The sequence below is a fragment of the Rhinopithecus roxellana genome, chromosome 4, assembly GCF_007565055.1.
Source record: "Rhinopithecus roxellana isolate Shanxi Qingling chromosome 4, ASM756505v1, whole genome shotgun sequence".
Lineage (NCBI taxonomy): Eukaryota > Metazoa > Chordata > Mammalia > Primates > Cercopithecidae > Rhinopithecus > Rhinopithecus roxellana.
The window spans coordinates 70,289,950-70,307,004 of record NC_044552.1 but is presented as its reverse complement, the minus strand read 5'-3'; the positions used below and the strand labels follow the sequence as shown (position 1 = coordinate 70,307,004).

The 17,055-nt window shown below is 50.4% G+C and overlaps 1 protein-coding gene across 1 annotated transcript in view; it reads right to left on the bottom strand.

Moving 5' to 3' along the window:
- The window catches only part of SYNJ2 (synaptojanin 2), a 115,514-nt gene that overhangs the window by 59,631 nt on the left and 38,828 nt on the right, over positions 1 to 17,055 (bottom strand). The window contains exons 3-4 of the mRNA XM_010381542.2: positions 9,298 to 9,568; positions 4,682 to 4,907 (exon numbers count right to left, since the gene is read on the bottom strand). Of these exons, the coding sequence (XP_010379844.1) occupies positions 4,682 to 4,907; positions 9,298 to 9,568 (497 nt within the window). The remainder of the gene's footprint in view (positions 1 to 4,681; positions 4,908 to 9,297; positions 9,569 to 17,055) is intronic.

Sequence of the window (17,055 nt, the reverse complement as noted above, 5' to 3'; positions counted from 1 at the left end):
GTGCCCGTTACACTACCACTGCCCCCCATGCCCACCTGCCCATGAGCAGAGCCTGGGACCTGGCAGGCTCAGTCAAGCTTTGCTGAAGGCCCATGCGGACAACCCTGGACTCAGCGCTGGGAAGTGATGGCTCCCCTTTCTGGGTAGCCAGGCTGTCTGGGGTCTCCGATGGATGGGCCAGCCTGGGCACCTCCAGGCTCATCAGCACAGCCTGAAACATAAGCACCCAACCAAGAGCTACTGTGGGTGCAGGGCCACCTTCCCAGGGCCCTGCTATGCGTCTCTTGTTAACAAAGTCACCATGGGTTAAGTTATGCTCTCTAGGTGGGGCGGGGGCAGCGTCCGCAGCTGCTGCATCCATGGGTGAGTGGCAGGTGGTGGTGCCCAGCTGTCTGTCAATCACTGCTGCTCCTGGGAGGCTGGATGGGGACTTCATGGACAGCAGCCCTGTCTAGCCCAGAGGACGAAAAGGGACAAAAACCACACACTAGGAAGCCCACAAAGACTTATGGGAGCCAAGAAATACCTCCCCAGCCCCGACAAGGGAGGTGGAGGCAATGTCAGCAGCATCGGGCTGTACCCCAGGAGCTGGAAGGGCAGGCTGTTCATAGCTCTATGGCCTTGCCAGGCTGCCCGAGGTGGGAGATTCAGGAGATGTGGGGGCAAGATCCCTGCCTCTGAGCTCTAACAAGCAAGCTGGCAACACAGGAAACAAATGCCAGTCAGCAGGCACGCGACACGAAGTGGCCAGAGCCAAGGCCCAGCCTGGTCTGTGGCAAGGCTTGCTGGTCTGTAAAAGTGAGAAAGCAAAGATTGCAGCGAGAGTTCTCACCAGGCCACAGGCACTGCCTGTAAAGCACAGTCCTCTAACAGGAGCTGGCATCCGCGTCCCAAGGTGAGCTGTACCCCTTCCAAAAACCATATGGTGAAGTCCCAACTCCTAGGACTTCAGAACTTCTTTGGAAATAGGGTCTTTGCAGAAGTAACGGGTTAAGATGAGGACAGCTGGAGTAGGGTGGGTCCCTGATCCAGTACGACTGGACTCCTGGAGAGACACAGGCGGAGGAGGACACATGAAGACAGAGGCAGAGATGGAGAGATGCTTGCCAGGGACCACCAGGAGCTGGGGGCAGTGCTCGGAAGGGTCCTCCCCGGGGGGACTTCGAAGAGACAGCGGCCCTGCCGACACCTGGATTGCAGACTTCCAGTCTCCAGAACTGGGAGAGAATAAGTGTGCTGTTTTCAGCCACCCAGTTTGGGGTACTTTATTACGGGCAGTCCCAGGACACTCATGCAGTTTGCTTTCATTTTCCGTGTTAGAATGTCCAGTGCTTTAGGAAGGACAGTGATGCTAAAGGACAGTGGTTCCCAGGGACTTACTTGATGAGTTGCAATAAATGAGACCCCAAGTCTTAAAATACTGGTTGAAATCCAAAACCAGTATTTTAAATAAAAGTTAAAAATAAAAGGAAAGTGGTAACGAAGTAGGGCAGGGAAGGGACTCTCCCCATGCAGACATCAGCCAGAAAAGAGAAAACCACCCGGCTGGGGCCACAGCTTCTCTCTCTCTCCTCTTTTTAAAAATTTAACTTTTATTTTAAGTTCAGGGGTACATGTGAAGGTTTGTTATACAGGTAAACTCATGTCATGTGGGTTTGTTATACAGGTTATTTTGTCACCCAGGTATTAAGCCTAGTAGCACCCATTAGTTATTTTTCCTGATCCTCTCCCTCCTCCCACCCTCCATCCTCCACCCTCTGATAGGCCCCAGTGTGTGTTGTTCCCCTCTTTGTATCCATGTGTTCTCATCATTTAGCTCCCACTTGTAAGAACATGCGGTGTTTGGTTTTCTGCTCCTGCCTTAGTTTGCTTAGAGTAATGGCCTCCAGCTGCATCCATGTTGCTGCAAAGGACATGATCTCGTTTCTTTTTTATGACTGCATAGTATTCCATGCTGTATACGCACCACATTTTCTTTATCCAGTCTATCACTGATGGACATTCAGGTTGATTCCATGTCTTTGCTATTGTGAACAGGTCTCTGAGGAATCACCACACTGTTTTGCACAATGGTGGAACTAATTTACACTCCCACCAACAGTGTGTAAGCATTCCTTTTTCTCTGCAACCTTGCCAGCATCTGTTATTGACTTTTTAATAATAGCCATTATTGTGTGAGGAGGTATCTCATTTCACATAAGTCAAATAATATTCATACAAGTCAAATAATAGCCATTTGACTTGTGTGAGGGGGTATCTCATTGTGGTTTTGATTCTCATTTCCCTAATGATCAGTGATGTTAAGCTTTTTTCCATGATTGCTGGCCACATGTGTGCCTTCTTTTGAAAAGTGTCTGTTTATGTCCTTTGCCCAGTTTTTAATGTTTTTTTTTTTTCTTGGAAATTTGTTTAAGTTCCTTATAGATGCTGGGTGTTAGACCTTTGTCAGATGCATAGTTTGCAAAAATTTTCTCCCTTTCTGTAGGTTGTCTGTTCACTCTGTTGACAGTTTCTTCAGCTGTGCAGAAGCTCTTTAGTTTGATTAGATCCACAATCCTCAAAATAATAAGAGCCATCTATGACAAACCCACAGCCAACATCATACTGAATGGGCAAAAGCTGAAAACCAGCGTAGGACAAGGATGCCCTCTCTCACCACTCCTATTTAACATATTAATAGTAGTAGAAGTTTTGACCAGGGCAATCAGGCAAGAGAAAGAAATAAAGGGTATCACAATAGGAAGACAGGAACCAAACTATCCCTGTTTGCAGACAACATGATTCTATATCTAGAAAACACCATAGCCTCAGCCCAAAAGCTCCTTAACCCGATAAACAGCTTCAGCAAAGTCTCAGGACACAAAATCAATACACCAACAGTCAAGAAGAGAGCCAAATCAGGAACACAATCCCATTCACAATTGCCATGAGAAGAATAAAATACCTAGCAATACAGCTGATGAGGGAGGTGAAAGATCTCTACAATGAGAATTACAAAACACTGCTCAAAGAAATTGGAGATGACACAAATGGAAAAACATTCCATGCTCATGGATAAGAAGAATCAATATAATTAAAATGGCTATAATGCCCAAAGGAATTTATGGATTCAAAGCTATTCCTATTAAACTACCAGTGATATTCTTCATAGAACTAGAAAACACTATTTTAAAATTCATATGGAACCAAAAAAGAGCCCAAATAGCCAAGACAATCCTAAGCAAAAAGAACAAAGCTGGAGGCATCACACCTCCTGACTTCAAACTATACTACAGGGCTATAGTAACCAAAGCAGCATGGTACTGGTACTAAAATAGATATAGAGACCAATGAAACAGAATAGACAACCCAGAAATAAAGCTGTACACCTACAACCATCTGATCTTCAACCAACCTGACAAAAACAAGCAATGGGGAAAGGATTCCCTATTCAATAAATCGTGCTTGGATAACTGGCTAGCCATATGTGGAAGACTGAAACTGGACCCCTTCCTTACACCATATACAAAAATCAAGTCAAGATGGGTTAAAGACTTGAATGTAAAACCCAAAACTATAAAAACCCTGGAAGATGACCTAGGCAATACCATTCTAGACATAGGAACAGTCAAAGACTTCATGATGAAGATGCCAATAGCAATCTCATTTTTAACTAGATATTTATGTAACAGCCTCATTGATATCCACAGTGCAGACATTATGAACAGAATTACAGGCAAGTAATTGCAGCTGGTGCCCATGTTAGGGCCCCTGCTCCGATGTTCCTCCGAGTGAGGACTCCAAGAGGAGCCTCCTCCCATCTCCATACCCACCCTCTGAACACTGGAGCAGGCAGAAAGTCCCACACAGTAAAGGCAGGTGCTCAAACTTATGCTGGATTAAAGTGGCCAAAGTCCGCGTAAGGTGTTCCTCTCAAAGCAGCGGCAGTAAGAAGGGACGCAAAGCCACACCTTCACTCAGTAAACACAGGGCACTGAGCTTGCCCTGGCAGGAGTATTGTACATGTGCCTTCCAGGGCTTTTCTTTCTTACGGCTTACGCCACTGGTATTCCACATGGTGGCCTTATCTTACAGATTGCAAGTTAGACCAAAAATTAAAAACTTGTAAGACAGCATCTCTGGGAATGAGAACAGAATTTAGAAAAAACTTCAGGAGAAACTAAGCAGATGGCTATATTCTAGGGGAGCGGATGGGAGCGGCTGCTTAACAAGCAGATTTCACAACTGTAGGGTGCTAATACTGGCTTCCAGGAGAAGCTTCAGTTGATTTAGAATAAAAAATAATGGTTTCTTCTTTCATCCCCCATTGTATTGATCTAATTATTTTTGTCCTACAAGAATTTTCAAACCTTATTGGTTCATCTGTCAGATGCCCTTGGAATAACTGCTCACCTTTCATGACCATGCCAAAAGTTCCCGGTTCCCTTTAGTTAAAAATACCTTGGCTAAGCAGCACATTCCCAGCATGAGATGTGAATCAGAAAGGATACACCATGCAAACCAGAGGTCACATTTTCATGCAGAGTCCAATTACACGTGCTGTTCTCTACTTATAGGAGGGAGCCTGATCAGAGACCACTGCAAATACGCCAGGGCCTCTTCTGCCCTGAGTGGAAAGCGCCGTGCAAGAGCTGCAGCCACTCTGAACCATCTGGTGCCACAGATGGGCCTGGACACTCACCTGCTCTGTCTCCACGAAGTTGGACACATGGCCATCGTCGTTGACGCCACGGGTGTGGAAGCGAGCGCCTGTGTGCTCACAGCTAACGCGAGAGATGAGGCAGGCCTTGGCCTGCTTGTGGGAGGCATACACAGTGCGGATGGTCACCACTCCGCAGATGGTCTTTAGCAGCCAGTCACAGCAGCTCACCTGGTGCTGCCTCAAGGGCACGTGCAACAGCTGGTTCCTGCAAAACACAGCCCCACACCAATTCCGGTCACCTGACATCCTCCAGTACATGCTGCCTGGACAGCGAGTGTGGCTGAGGAACTGGGGGGCACACGGTGCAGTATTCTGGGTCAGCAAATGCATGCTGCTCCCCAGTGGACTCTGAACTTGGGCTGTACAGATCTGGGAAGCTCATGTGCTTCAAAGAGATCCCAAATAGCAGGACCACTGTGTCATGTACAGGACGATGGCCAGGGAGTCCTTTCCCAAAGCTACTACCAGGTCGTCACTGTCACTAAATGGAAGCAAAGTTGGAGAGAGAGCCAGCGTGTACTTTTCAGGGAATCACAAAGGGGCCTCTGGTTAGCTCTGTGGGCCCTACAGTTTTCATTGCAGGCCCCATGAGTAAACCTTTAATCATCTTTTGTTATTAAATCATCATGATAAATAAGTGATTAAAATTGTATTAAATATGGGAACAGTTAAATTATCCACATATACACATACATGCACCGTGAGATGAATATGATGGGAGCACTACAAAGCAATCCAAAATAAATTAAAAAAAGATCCGAGGAAAATAAAATGTAATGAAAGTTCAAGTATTCCCTCTCCATGCCTAGTGGATTGTTCTAGGCTCTGGAGTCCATGATGATAATGACAGGGTGACAGCCAACATTTATCCTGTGCACTGAGTCCCATTCTATGTACTTTGGGGTGGATTAACTCATGTCACCCTTGAAGTGACCCTGTGTGAAAGATATCAGTGACCCCCTTTTACAGATAAAGAAGCTGAGGCACAGAGAAGTAAAGTGCTTGTCTAAGGCCACAAAGCCAGCCAGTGGGTCATGGAGCTTGGAGCCCATGCTCTTCACCCTGAGCCTTTCTCGATGGAGCCCTACGTTACCATTTGCACCAGCAAGCGGCCACATTGTTCTCTCATCCCTGAGACTGGCTTGGCCCCCTTGCTCCAGCACCCAGGGGACCTGAGTGGTACCATTCCGAGGGCTCGTACTCCCTCCCAGGGAGGGGGACCCATCTCCAGGAGATGCCCTCTTACAGGGCACTGAGTGAATCTAGATCACAGTGCCCTACTTGTTTAAAAAAGGTAAACACAATTCCTGCCCTTGAGCCTTCCTCAAAGACAGCAGCAGCATTTTCTCATTGCTGGAAATCTGTGCTGTGAGCTCTGATGGGTCCTAGGGGGCTTCTCCAAGCTTCCTGCTCTCAGGTCAGCCTCCCCAACTGTGACCAAAGCCACATGCATCCCTACAGGGAGCAAGCCCGCGTCTGACCCCTTTTGAGGTCGCACGGCCACAGCGCTCCTCTGCTTGAAAAAAGATGATTAGGAAGCATTGCTGTACAAAACCGTATGTCCCTCTTCCAAATCACTCTCTCAAATTCAGATGATAAGCCAGCTTCTGAAACACGTATATTAAATCTTCATGTGGCATCAAGGCAAAGCCTCCAGAATATTCCAGAGTCTGCCAGTTACACAGCTATGGCCACTATCACCAGGGCTCAGGAGAAGAAACCTTTTGCCAAGGGGACAACCCTTAAATCAGCCCTGTTTCTAGTGACACTGTCTGGCCCTCTGGCGGGAGGATGGCTCATATCCAGGACCCCCAAAGAGTTTCCTCCCAGGACCTGATTGTACTGGGAAGCAACTGTCAGTGTGATCAATTACGAGCCCAGAAAGATGACTTCACCCTGCTGCTCACTCTCCCTTACGTGCCAGCCATGCTCAGTGTTGACCCCATCTGACTCCTGCTGTGGGTCTCCAGACCTCAGACACTGCGCCACAATAGTGGGGGTTTAGGCGATCAAGCCCAGGACCATGCTGCCTGTGGTGACTCAGTTGTGGTCAGTTCTGGGGGCTCCACCCTGAGCACAAACACCACGCCCCAGCGTGTTACAGCTGAGGAGGCTGGCGACTTCCTCATCTCCCTTCAGAAAGGGACACCATGGGGCTGCTCCTTCCCAAGCTCCTCTCAATCCCCACCTCATGAATCCCCTTTGCCTCACTTTGTTAGCGCCCCTCACACCTCCAGCCAGAGCTGGCAAAGGGAAGAGAATTTGCAAAATTCTGCTGGTGCAATTCAGATCCGCCAAGGATCCCCTACGGGTTCCAAGGACCCTCACTGCTGCTGAGAGCTCTCCCCTCTGCTCACCTGACAGTTCTGGTTTAAAATAGTTTCATGGCGTCCACAAAAAGATACCTCATAATACACAGCCCCTCTGTGCCTAAGCTTGGCCACCTTTAGGGGAACATGTAACAGTTCCGGGGCACAAGCGTGGCCCTGCACAATGGAACTAGCGATTCACAGAAATGCCATCGCGGAGGCTGCTAATCAACCTGCGGTCTGCAGACAAGCAGCACTGGAAGCGTATTAGAAATGCAGAATCCTAGGCCCAGCCCAGACCTGCTGTCCCAGAATCTGCATTTTTAATGAGATCAGCAGGAGATTCACGATTTTATTATTTTATTTTATTTTACTTTATTTTATTTATTTATTTTGAAATGGAGTCTCGCCCTGTAGCCCTCCAGCCCAAGCTGGTGTGTTTGTTTATTTATTTATTTTGAGCGGAGTCTCGCCCTGTAGCCCAGGCTGGAGTGCAATGGTGCGACCTCGGCTCACTGTAATCTCAGCCTCCTGGGTTCAAGCGATTCTCCTGCCTCAGCCTCCTGAGTAGCTGGGATTACAGGCGCGCACCACTGCCTGTAAAGATTTTTTTGTATCTTTAGTAGAGATGGGGTTTCACCATGTCAGCCAGGCTGGTCTTGAACTGCTGACCTCAGGTGATCCACCTGCCTCGGCCTCCCAAAGTGCTGGGACTGCAGGTGTGAGCTACCACGCCCAGCCTTGATTCACATGCATTTTGAAGTCTGAGCACATTACTGGTCCCAAATATCCACAATACCAGAGAACCAAAGAGGATGTGGGGGTGGGGAGTGTTGGGATGGACACAGGGATGTGGGGAGGGTCCCCTTCTCCCAGAAGTCAGGAATTCACTTGTGCGGCATCCAAAGCACCAAAGCCAGATGAAAACCTATGGACGCCTCTGGCAAAGGGAGAGAGGCACAAACGGATCAGAAGTAAACCTCATGAGTCCCGTCTCAGAGCTGGGAAAACTGATATAGCTTCAAAAGGCAGACACTGGATTCCAAAACATTACATTAAATGAGGTTCATTGGAACCACTCCCATGGCAGGACTTTCCTCACTTTTGCTTCTTCCTAGCATCTCTAGGCACCAGTGTGGATCTGACAGAAACAGCATTATGTCCAGAAAGGGCAACAGATAATTTACATATTTACAGGGCTGTCCCACTCTTGTCTCTGTCCTGCTGTGGAGTGAAAAGCACCAGGAGATCATAAACATACAGAAATTCAGCCACCTTCACCTGGGCTCCAGGACTAGTCTTAGTGCATTGCTACAAGTCCCCTTGGGCAGGGTGACTCAGTTTTCCCGTTGATGGGATTGGTTTAGTGTTGTGATTACCAGCTTGGGACCAGGAGCCAGAATGCCTGGGTTCAAATCCTGGCTCTGCCACTTATTAAGTGTGTGGAGTTTGGCAAAATTCCCTCGACTATTCATGCCTCAGTCTATCTGTAAAATGGGGTAACAGAGCCTCTGCATAATTATTATAAAGGTTTTTATTATGAGGATGAGTTATTACCAGCAGAGAGATCTTAGCATGGTGACCCAAACACAGTGCTTTATAAACATCGGCCATAAACAGCTACACACTGGAGGTAACCATAATTGAGAAGACTGAGTGAATCCAGGCAGAAGCACAGAGCTCAGCACCCGGGACTGAGGAAGCACTCGGCAGACGTTGGCTCTTAGGTTTTTTACTTATGGAACAGGGTTTCTTTTGTCTGTTTGTTTTTTGAGAAAGAATCTTGCTCTGTCGCCCAGGGTGGAATGTAGTAGCACCATCTTGGCTCACCACAACCTCCACTTCCTGGGTTTAAGTGATTCTCCTGCCTCAGCCTCCCAAGTAGCTGGGATTACAGGCACCCACCACCACGCCCAGCTCATTTTTTTTATTTTTTTATTTTTTTTATTTTTAGTAGAGATGGGGTTTCGCCATGTGGGCCAGGCTTGTCTCAAACTCCTTACTTCAAGTGATCCACCTGCCTCAGCCTCCCAAAGTGCTGGGATTACAGGCATGAGCCACCATGCCTGACCCAGGTTTCTTTTCCAAATCTACATTGAACACATTCCCTGAGGCCAGGGGTCGGGGTGGCGGTGAGTTCAGGGTTAGCTTTCCTCTCATTGTGCTGAGAGCAGGCCTGGGTCCTAACTCTCCAGGGGTGCCCCATAACCCGGACGGGTGCAAGTGGAGGTCAAGGCCTCAGGTGCCAACCAGGACCCACCCTCTGCAGGGGACCCAGGGCCTCACCAGAAGAAGGAGTTCCCCCACTCAGAGCTGTCGTCCCCCTGCTTCTGCGTGCGGACAGTCAAGTCAAAGTGAGACCCGTCGTTGGGCCATGAGAAATAGAACACCCCCGAGCTGAGGATTTTCTTCAGAGCTATGAGGCGTTCCTCCTCCTTGGCCTCTTCCTGAAGAGGGTAAAAGTCGGTGGCGGTGATTTTGTAGATTTCAGCATCTGGAATTCTGCCCACAGATGTGCAGCCTGTCACCAACACCAGGAAGCTCAGAGACGTGCCACCTGGAAAGGAAATCAGAGAGGAGAGCTTAGGGTTGCAGCCAGTCCGGCCACCTGGAGCTCCGAGGGGACAAACGGAGCCCAGGTTCAACTGCAGCCAGGAAAGCAACGTCTGTGCACCTGTGACTTCCCATGGCACTGCTCAACTCAATGGCTCAAGAACCTGCCCTGTCCCGTAAGCCTCGGGCAGGACTTCTCAAAGTGTGGAACCCTGGCCAGCAGGTCAGCATCTCCTGGGAGCCTATTAGAAATGCAGATTCCTGCTGCCCAGCTGCCTGCGGCTGGGGGCAAGCTTTGCTTTAGCAAGCCCTCCAGGTGATTCTGATGCCCCCAGGAGTCTGAACATTCCTGGCCCAGAGCCCTTCCAGACTCCCAGGACCTGCCCCCAAAGCCTCTCCAAACCACCTTCCCCGGTGCCTCCTCAGCCACTGCCTTGACTCAGGACCCCTGGCCTGGGGTCTATCTTCCCCTACTCTGTCACAGGAGTGGCCTTCCCAAAGCCATCGGATCACAGCCGCTCCGCCCTTCCTTCCTGCACAGCTCCCATTCCCTGCAGGACTGCAACAGAAGCTCCCAAGGCCCTCCCTGCTGCAGCCTGCCCCTGCCCCACATGTGGGCGGACATCCTAGCTGGCTGCTCTCCTGAGCTGGCTATCCTCCAGCTGGTCCAGTGTGCCATAAGCATAACCTCACACCCTCGGCTCTTGCCCAAGATGCTCCCCCTGCCTGGGACATCCCACCACCATCTGCCCAACAAGACCTCCATGATCCCTTCTCCACGCACCTCCTGCCTGTCTCTGCGCTCACAGTACTTCAGGCTTTGGGCCCAGCATTCCATCCTCTGGAACAGCATGAGCATCCCCACATGTTTCGTGGGGACCATCCTGCCTCTTCCCTCCCCGCTTCACCAGAAGAACTTCTCCTCATCCTTCTGGGCCAACTTGGCAGCAACTCCTCCAGGAAGCCTTCTTTGCTCTCCCAAGACACGGACAGGCAACCCTTGTACATGCCAATAGCATTCCCATCAGCAGTTGTCACACGAAGCTCATGACCTCCTTCCCCGCTGTACCCCCAGAGGAGGGACTTCCTTGGGGCAGGACCATTTCATCATCTCCCGGCACCACACACACTCAGTTTGCTGGATGCTTCCTAAATAAATTCCTGCCAAAAGGTACCAAGACCACCTCGGACCCTGCAGCCAGGCAAATGAGGCAGCCCTCTCTGGGGCACCACTTCACTGTCACTGACAGCTGTTTTCTGTTCCCTATCCCCCACTGCTCACAAGGGCACTTCACAACACGCTACGTACTGGGGGTGCCTGGTAGCGCCGTGCCCCACTCTTGGGACAGGGCCCAAGAGACCATCAGGTAGAAACTGGCCTTTGGGTGTTGGCAGGGCTGTAGTCCCAAGGACACTCTTCCCACCCTGCTGAGGTTTAAAGGATCCACCCAGTGAGATCTTCTGCGAATGATCAGGGGCCTCTATCTAGAGCCATGGTCCGGAGATGGTTCAGATTTCTCCACACTCTGGGAAGAGACTCCAAATCAACCAATTCCACCAGCCCCTCAACCCAATTTCCTCATCACACTTCAAAGGGAGAAGAGTGCTGCTTATGGCAGGGTGGCGTGTGGTTGTCATTAAAGTGTGTTCCTTTAATGAGTGGCTCAGGGCTCCCAGGGGCCTGCTGATATGCCATGGGGTGGGGGTCCCAGCAGGGCAGCGGGGGGGTTGATGCCATCACATCTCCCCAGACACATCCTCAGGAAACCATCTAAGAACAAAGGAAGAGATCACACTGGGGACAGGGACAGGGGTCAGAGTTCAATTTCTCAAGTAGGACAGGTGGGGTTCTGGGGTTGGCAGCCTCTGATCAGAGCCTTGGCCACAGAGCAGTCCCAGCACCCACCTGCCTTTTCTGACATGCTCAGGGCAGGAAAAAGCACAGTTCAGCAGAAGTGCCCTCGGAGTGGCAGGAGGATGGCCCCTGTGGCTGCCAGAGCTATGGAAAATTTTGCATGACATCACTCCGTGCGAGTCATAAGCTGATTTCTAGCACCACTTCCTCAACAGCCTCCGCGTGGGGGGCCTGAGTGTCTGGCAACAGTCCCAGGTTGCATTTCCTGGGCAGGACCACGGCCTAGGGGAGGCTGGGGGAAGGAGCACTGTAGCAGCCAGGAGAGGTTCTTAACAGCATTGCCACAGAGCTCTGGGCCTCCTGGGTCCAGGGAGGAGGGGTCGGGAGTGCTACAGGGGAGTGAGGAGAGCTGGCGTCTGGTGGGCGCAGTGGAGGCAGGGGAACTGTACAGGCGCAGACTTCCATCCTCCTGCCCACCGCAAGGGGCGCCCTTACCAGCCCCATCTCACAGGGAGGGAAACAGAGGCACAGAGAGGTTAAGCAGCCTGCCCAAGGTGACAGAGCGGGGAGCTGGGATCCAAATCCACTTTCTAGCTACAGTGCTTGGGCAAGTTACTCAAGCCAAGTCTGGCCCCACAGCTGGTGCTCCTAATTATACCTCCTTGCAGATGACATCACCAGCCCGCTTACCATGCTGCTGTCTCAGGGCTACCACTGCCATTTCACACACGCGTGACTGTCCCCCAGGGAAACCGAATCACTCGCCCAGGCACACAGCTAGTCTGTGTTAGAGCCAAAACGCAAACGTAGGTTTCACTTTAAGCCCATGCTCCATCTAGCCCCAAAGTCCAGCAGTTTCCAATCAGATTGGTTTGCTGTACCCTTTATGTCTGTATGTATGCATGCATGTATTATTTATTTATTTATTTTTTGAGACAGAGTTTTGCTCTTGTCACACAGGCTGGAGTGCAATGGTGTGATATCGGCTCACTGCAACCTCCGCCTTCCAGGTTCTAGCAATTCTCCTGCCTCAGCCTCTGGAGTAGCTGGGATTACAAGCATGCGCCACCATGCCCAGCTAATTTTGCAGTTTTAGTAGAGACGGGGTTTCCCCATATGAGTCAGGCTGGTCTCGAACTCCTGACCTCAGGTGATCTGCCTGCCTCGGCCTCCCAAAGTGCTGGGATTACAGGTGTGAGCCACCACGCCCGGCTATTTTTTTTTTTTTTGAGATGGAATTTCACTCTTGTTGCCCAGGCCGGAGTGCAGTGGTACAATCTCAGCTCACTGCTACCTCCACCTCTTGGGTTCAAGTGATTCTCTTGCCTCAGCCTCCCGAGTAGCTGGGATTACAGATGCCCGCCACCATACCTGGCTAATTTTTTGTATTTTTGGTAGAGACGAGGTTTCACCATGTTGGCTGGTCTCGAACTCCTGAGCTCAGGTAATTCACCTGCCTTGGCCTCCTAAAGTGCTGGGATTATAGGTGTGAGCCACTGCACCTGACCTGCTGTACCCTTTAAGAGTGTGGTCAACCAGTGTACCTGCTATTAGCTGAATGTGTGCACCCCCAAGTTAATATGCTGAAGTACGAACACCCAAGGTGATGGTATGAGGAGGTGGGGTCTTTTCGAGGTGACTGGGTCATGGCAGTGGAGCCCTCACGAATGGGGTTTGTGCCTAGAGAGCTCCTGTACCTCTTCCACCACGTCAGATGCAGAGAAAAGGCAGCATCTATGAAGCAAGAAGTAGGTCCCCAGGGCTGGCCAATCTGCGGGCCGCTGCTCTCAGACCTCCAGCCTCCAGAACGGCGCGAAATAAATGTCGGTTGCTGATAAGCCACCCCGTCTACTACGGAACTTTGTCACAGCAACACACTGAACTCAGACAGCGTTCCCTACCCATTTTTAAACTGTCACTGAAGGTTTTCATCGGTAGTTGAAATGGTTGTAAATAATATATTGTGCAGTGTATTCTAAATATTGACATGCAAAACTAAAACTCTGGGAGTCTACTGTCAGTATCCCATGGAATCTACACAGTAATGTGATACTCATCGCCATCTATTATTTACAGGATTGCAGGAACATGCTCTTTTTTACCACGTGGAACTTTCACTCATATTTCCAGTCCCCCCTCTTCAGAATTCCATCCTAATGTAGCATATTTGGTGCTTCTACACCCTGTTCTGATCACCCCATCAGCCCTTGCAGCCGTGTGTTCCTCAACTCTAAGTGTTTAAAAAGAGAGACTTCTGGTTTATCATTCCAATGAAACCTAACTGGTCAAACAATGTAAACAACACAATGTAAATAAAACACTTTGCCAAATAATTTTTTTTGGCTGTTCCCTTTAAAAGAGTGTGGTCAACCAACGTACCTGCTATTGGCTGAATATGTGCACCCCCTAATTAATATGCTGAAATACGAACACCCAAGGCGATGGTTTTGGGAGGTGGGGTCTTTGGGAGGTGACAGTCTTGCTCTGTCACCCAGGCTAGAGTGTAGTGGCGCAATCTCGGCCCACTGCAACCTCTGCCTCCCGGGTTCAACTTCCACCTTTCAGGTTCCCTGCCTCAGCCTCCTGAGTAGCCGGGATTACACGCATGCGCCACCATGCCTGGCTAATTTTTGTATTTTTAGTAGTGATGGGGTTTCGCCATGTTGACTGGGCTGGTCTAGAGCTCCTGACCTCTAGTGGTCCGCCCACCTTGGCCTCCCGAAATGCTGGGATTACAGGCGTGAGCCACCGTGCCTGGCCGACAAATAATCATTTAATATGAAAAGTAATAATGTGTTGGAACCATCTCTTAATGAGATGAATAAATATTTATTGAAGGAATGAAAGTAGGTTCTGCACAAATTTTAATTCTAGTTTTCATTTTTGTAGATGCAAACACTAAAAAATCCTGTTCGCATTAATAAATAGACGAGAATGGAAAGGGCTTCATTGTAGAAATGTCACTCGATTCTTCAAAGTCCTTCTGAGTTAGCACTGAAAAACGACAATAACCTGCTGATAAAATGGTTGCTAATGCGTCAGCTGATACCCCAATTGAATTCTCCTTCCATTATGGGGGAAGCAAACAACTGGACATCACCTGACTTGCAAACCAATTGTTACCTAGTCCTGACCTTATTTCAATGATGTTGACAAGCTTTTGGACTGTCCCTTTGTCTGGTATCCTAGGGGGAGTTACTTCCTGGAGCACGGCACACGGTGAGCTTCCAGAAGAGAGAAAGCCCTGCCCTCCGCCCTAACATGGAAGCAGGGTGACCGCAGAGGGGAACAAGAACACTGTCTTCCATCACAGGTGCTCAATAATAGAAAAAAGCCGAGGACCTGGAAACTTTTCCTTAAAACTGTCCCTGCCTGTGTGCCCCAGACAGTCGGTGGAATGGGTGTAACCACAGAGGCCTCTGTAGAAGAGCCTTACCCAAGCCTCAGGACCACTGTGTGGAGCGCTGCCTCTCTAAGAAGGCCCCGCCCTGCCTACCTGACCCAGCACTGATGGCTTCCTCCTCCTTCAGTCCCAGCCTCACTGTGTCCTGCCCAATCTCATCGATAGCCTGACTGCCCGACTGCATTCTCTGTATACCATGGGTTTGTTTGTTTGTTTGTTTGTTTTTGTTTGTTTTTTGTTTTTTAATTTAGAGACAGGGTCTTGCACTGTCACCCAGGCTGGAATGCAGTGACTTGATCTCAGCACACTGCAACCTCCCCTTTCTGGGTTCCAGCGATCCTCCCACCTCAGCCTCCCAAGTAGCTGGGACTACAGGCTCCTGGCATGGTGCTATAGATACCACTGCTATGTAGAGACGTGGTCTTGCTACATAGCCCAGGCTGGTCTTGAACTTCTAGGCTCCAGTGATCCTCCTACCTTGGCCCCCTAAGGTGCTAGGATTACAGGTATGAGCCACCATGCCTGGTCTGTACTATGGGTTTTAAGGAAAGTGTCATGGTTCGAGCCTAGCACCAGACTGTGGGGGGTCCCTGACTCCTGGGCCACCTGTCAGTGTGGTACAGGCTACTGGTCCCCACCTGCCTCAGGTGTATAAGGCCCCTCCCAATGCTCACCTAGAGCACAGGATTTGTTTTTGTGAGGCAGGATCAATTCTCTGACAGCCAAGAAGCTAACTAGGCTTGCAGGGGTCTCGGCAGTCCTCAGCTGAGGGAGAGACCAGGGCCCTGAAACCATCAAGGATCTCACAGCAAGGGGAGAAACAAAACTCAGAAGACTGGGGCTTCAGGCTCTGCACACCTCCCGTGGCCTGTGTGGCCTCAGCAAGGCTCTCACCCTCTCTGGACCTCCCAGGAGGATGCACCAGTAGTCTCGATGTCCCCTACAGGTAAAAGGCTTTGGTTCCAGGGCTCTGGACAAAGCAAAGCTATGCATGGGTCAGAGGGAGCTGCCAGTGAGGCTCTGCTGGCAGCTCCCTCTGCCAGGTAGATGGAGGCTAGGGCCAGCGGCAGGTCCTAGGCCATTTGTTATCAGGCCAGAAAAGCTGGCAGTTGGGGTCATGATACGTGGCTTGCAGACACAAGGCCCTGTTTACCGGGACCACCCCAGGCCTCCCACTAGGCTCTGGGCTGGCATTTCCTTGTGTTGTCTCAGCTCTGAGCTCACCTTCCCAGCCTGGTGTGTGCCAATCCCAACCCTGGAGTCCCTCCAGCCATCCTATCTGTCCCTCTGCTCACAAAGACACCCTCAGACTCAAAGCTCCAAACAAAGGACTTAAGACCTCTAGGCTTTCCTACCTGTGAAGGGGGAAGCTTCAGCCAGATGACCCTTAAGCCTCCCCCACCACCCATAGGCTCAGAACCCTAAGCACCGTGTGCCCACGCGGCATGGTCTCAGGGCCCTCTCCTGCCTCCCCTCTGCAGAACATGAGGGAGGCGTGGGCAGTGGCGGCTGCTGCAGTGAACACCCACGGTGAGCACCCCTGGTGCGGATCCTTCCCCAGCTCTACTCTGGGAACCTGAAATCAGTCCTGGCCTGTGAATTTACACCTTGGAAACTGGCAAATGCTGCATCATCTCAGAGCTTCCCCCTCAGGGATCTGGGTGTCAACTGTCTTGGTAATATCCCACCACTGGGCCCAGGAATTAAATTAATGTAAGACTGACAAAGGCCAGTTCGCTTCAAGACTTGCTAGAGAACACTGCATCCCAAAAGACTAAGGGTTCAAACTCCCCTCCAGAGAATTCTCCTTCTGAAGTGACTGCCCATGAAACCAGCCCTCTACTAGCCTGTGCAGAGGAGCCACCCACCAGGAGTCCACACCCCGAGGCCACGCAGCCTGGCCCTCCAGCTCACACCTCGTCCTTAGCCCTCTGCAGGCCAGATCCCTCTCACTCAGCACCCTCCTCACTCCAGGCCTCCCAGGGACAGAGGAGAGACAGCAGAGCTTCTCAGTGGTGGCAGTGTCCCCAGGTCACACTCTAAGAAACTGCCTGTGGCCAGCCTGCCTGGTGTTGGAGGAGCACTCCACACTCTTCAAGGCATCACTCATGTGGACCTCCGAAGAACTAGGCAACATAGAAATGAGGCAGTTTTCCTAGATTTATAGATGGGAAAACAGTCCTCGAGAGATTAAATGCAGTTCAGCTGGGAAGTGGGAACTAGAATCCAGGAG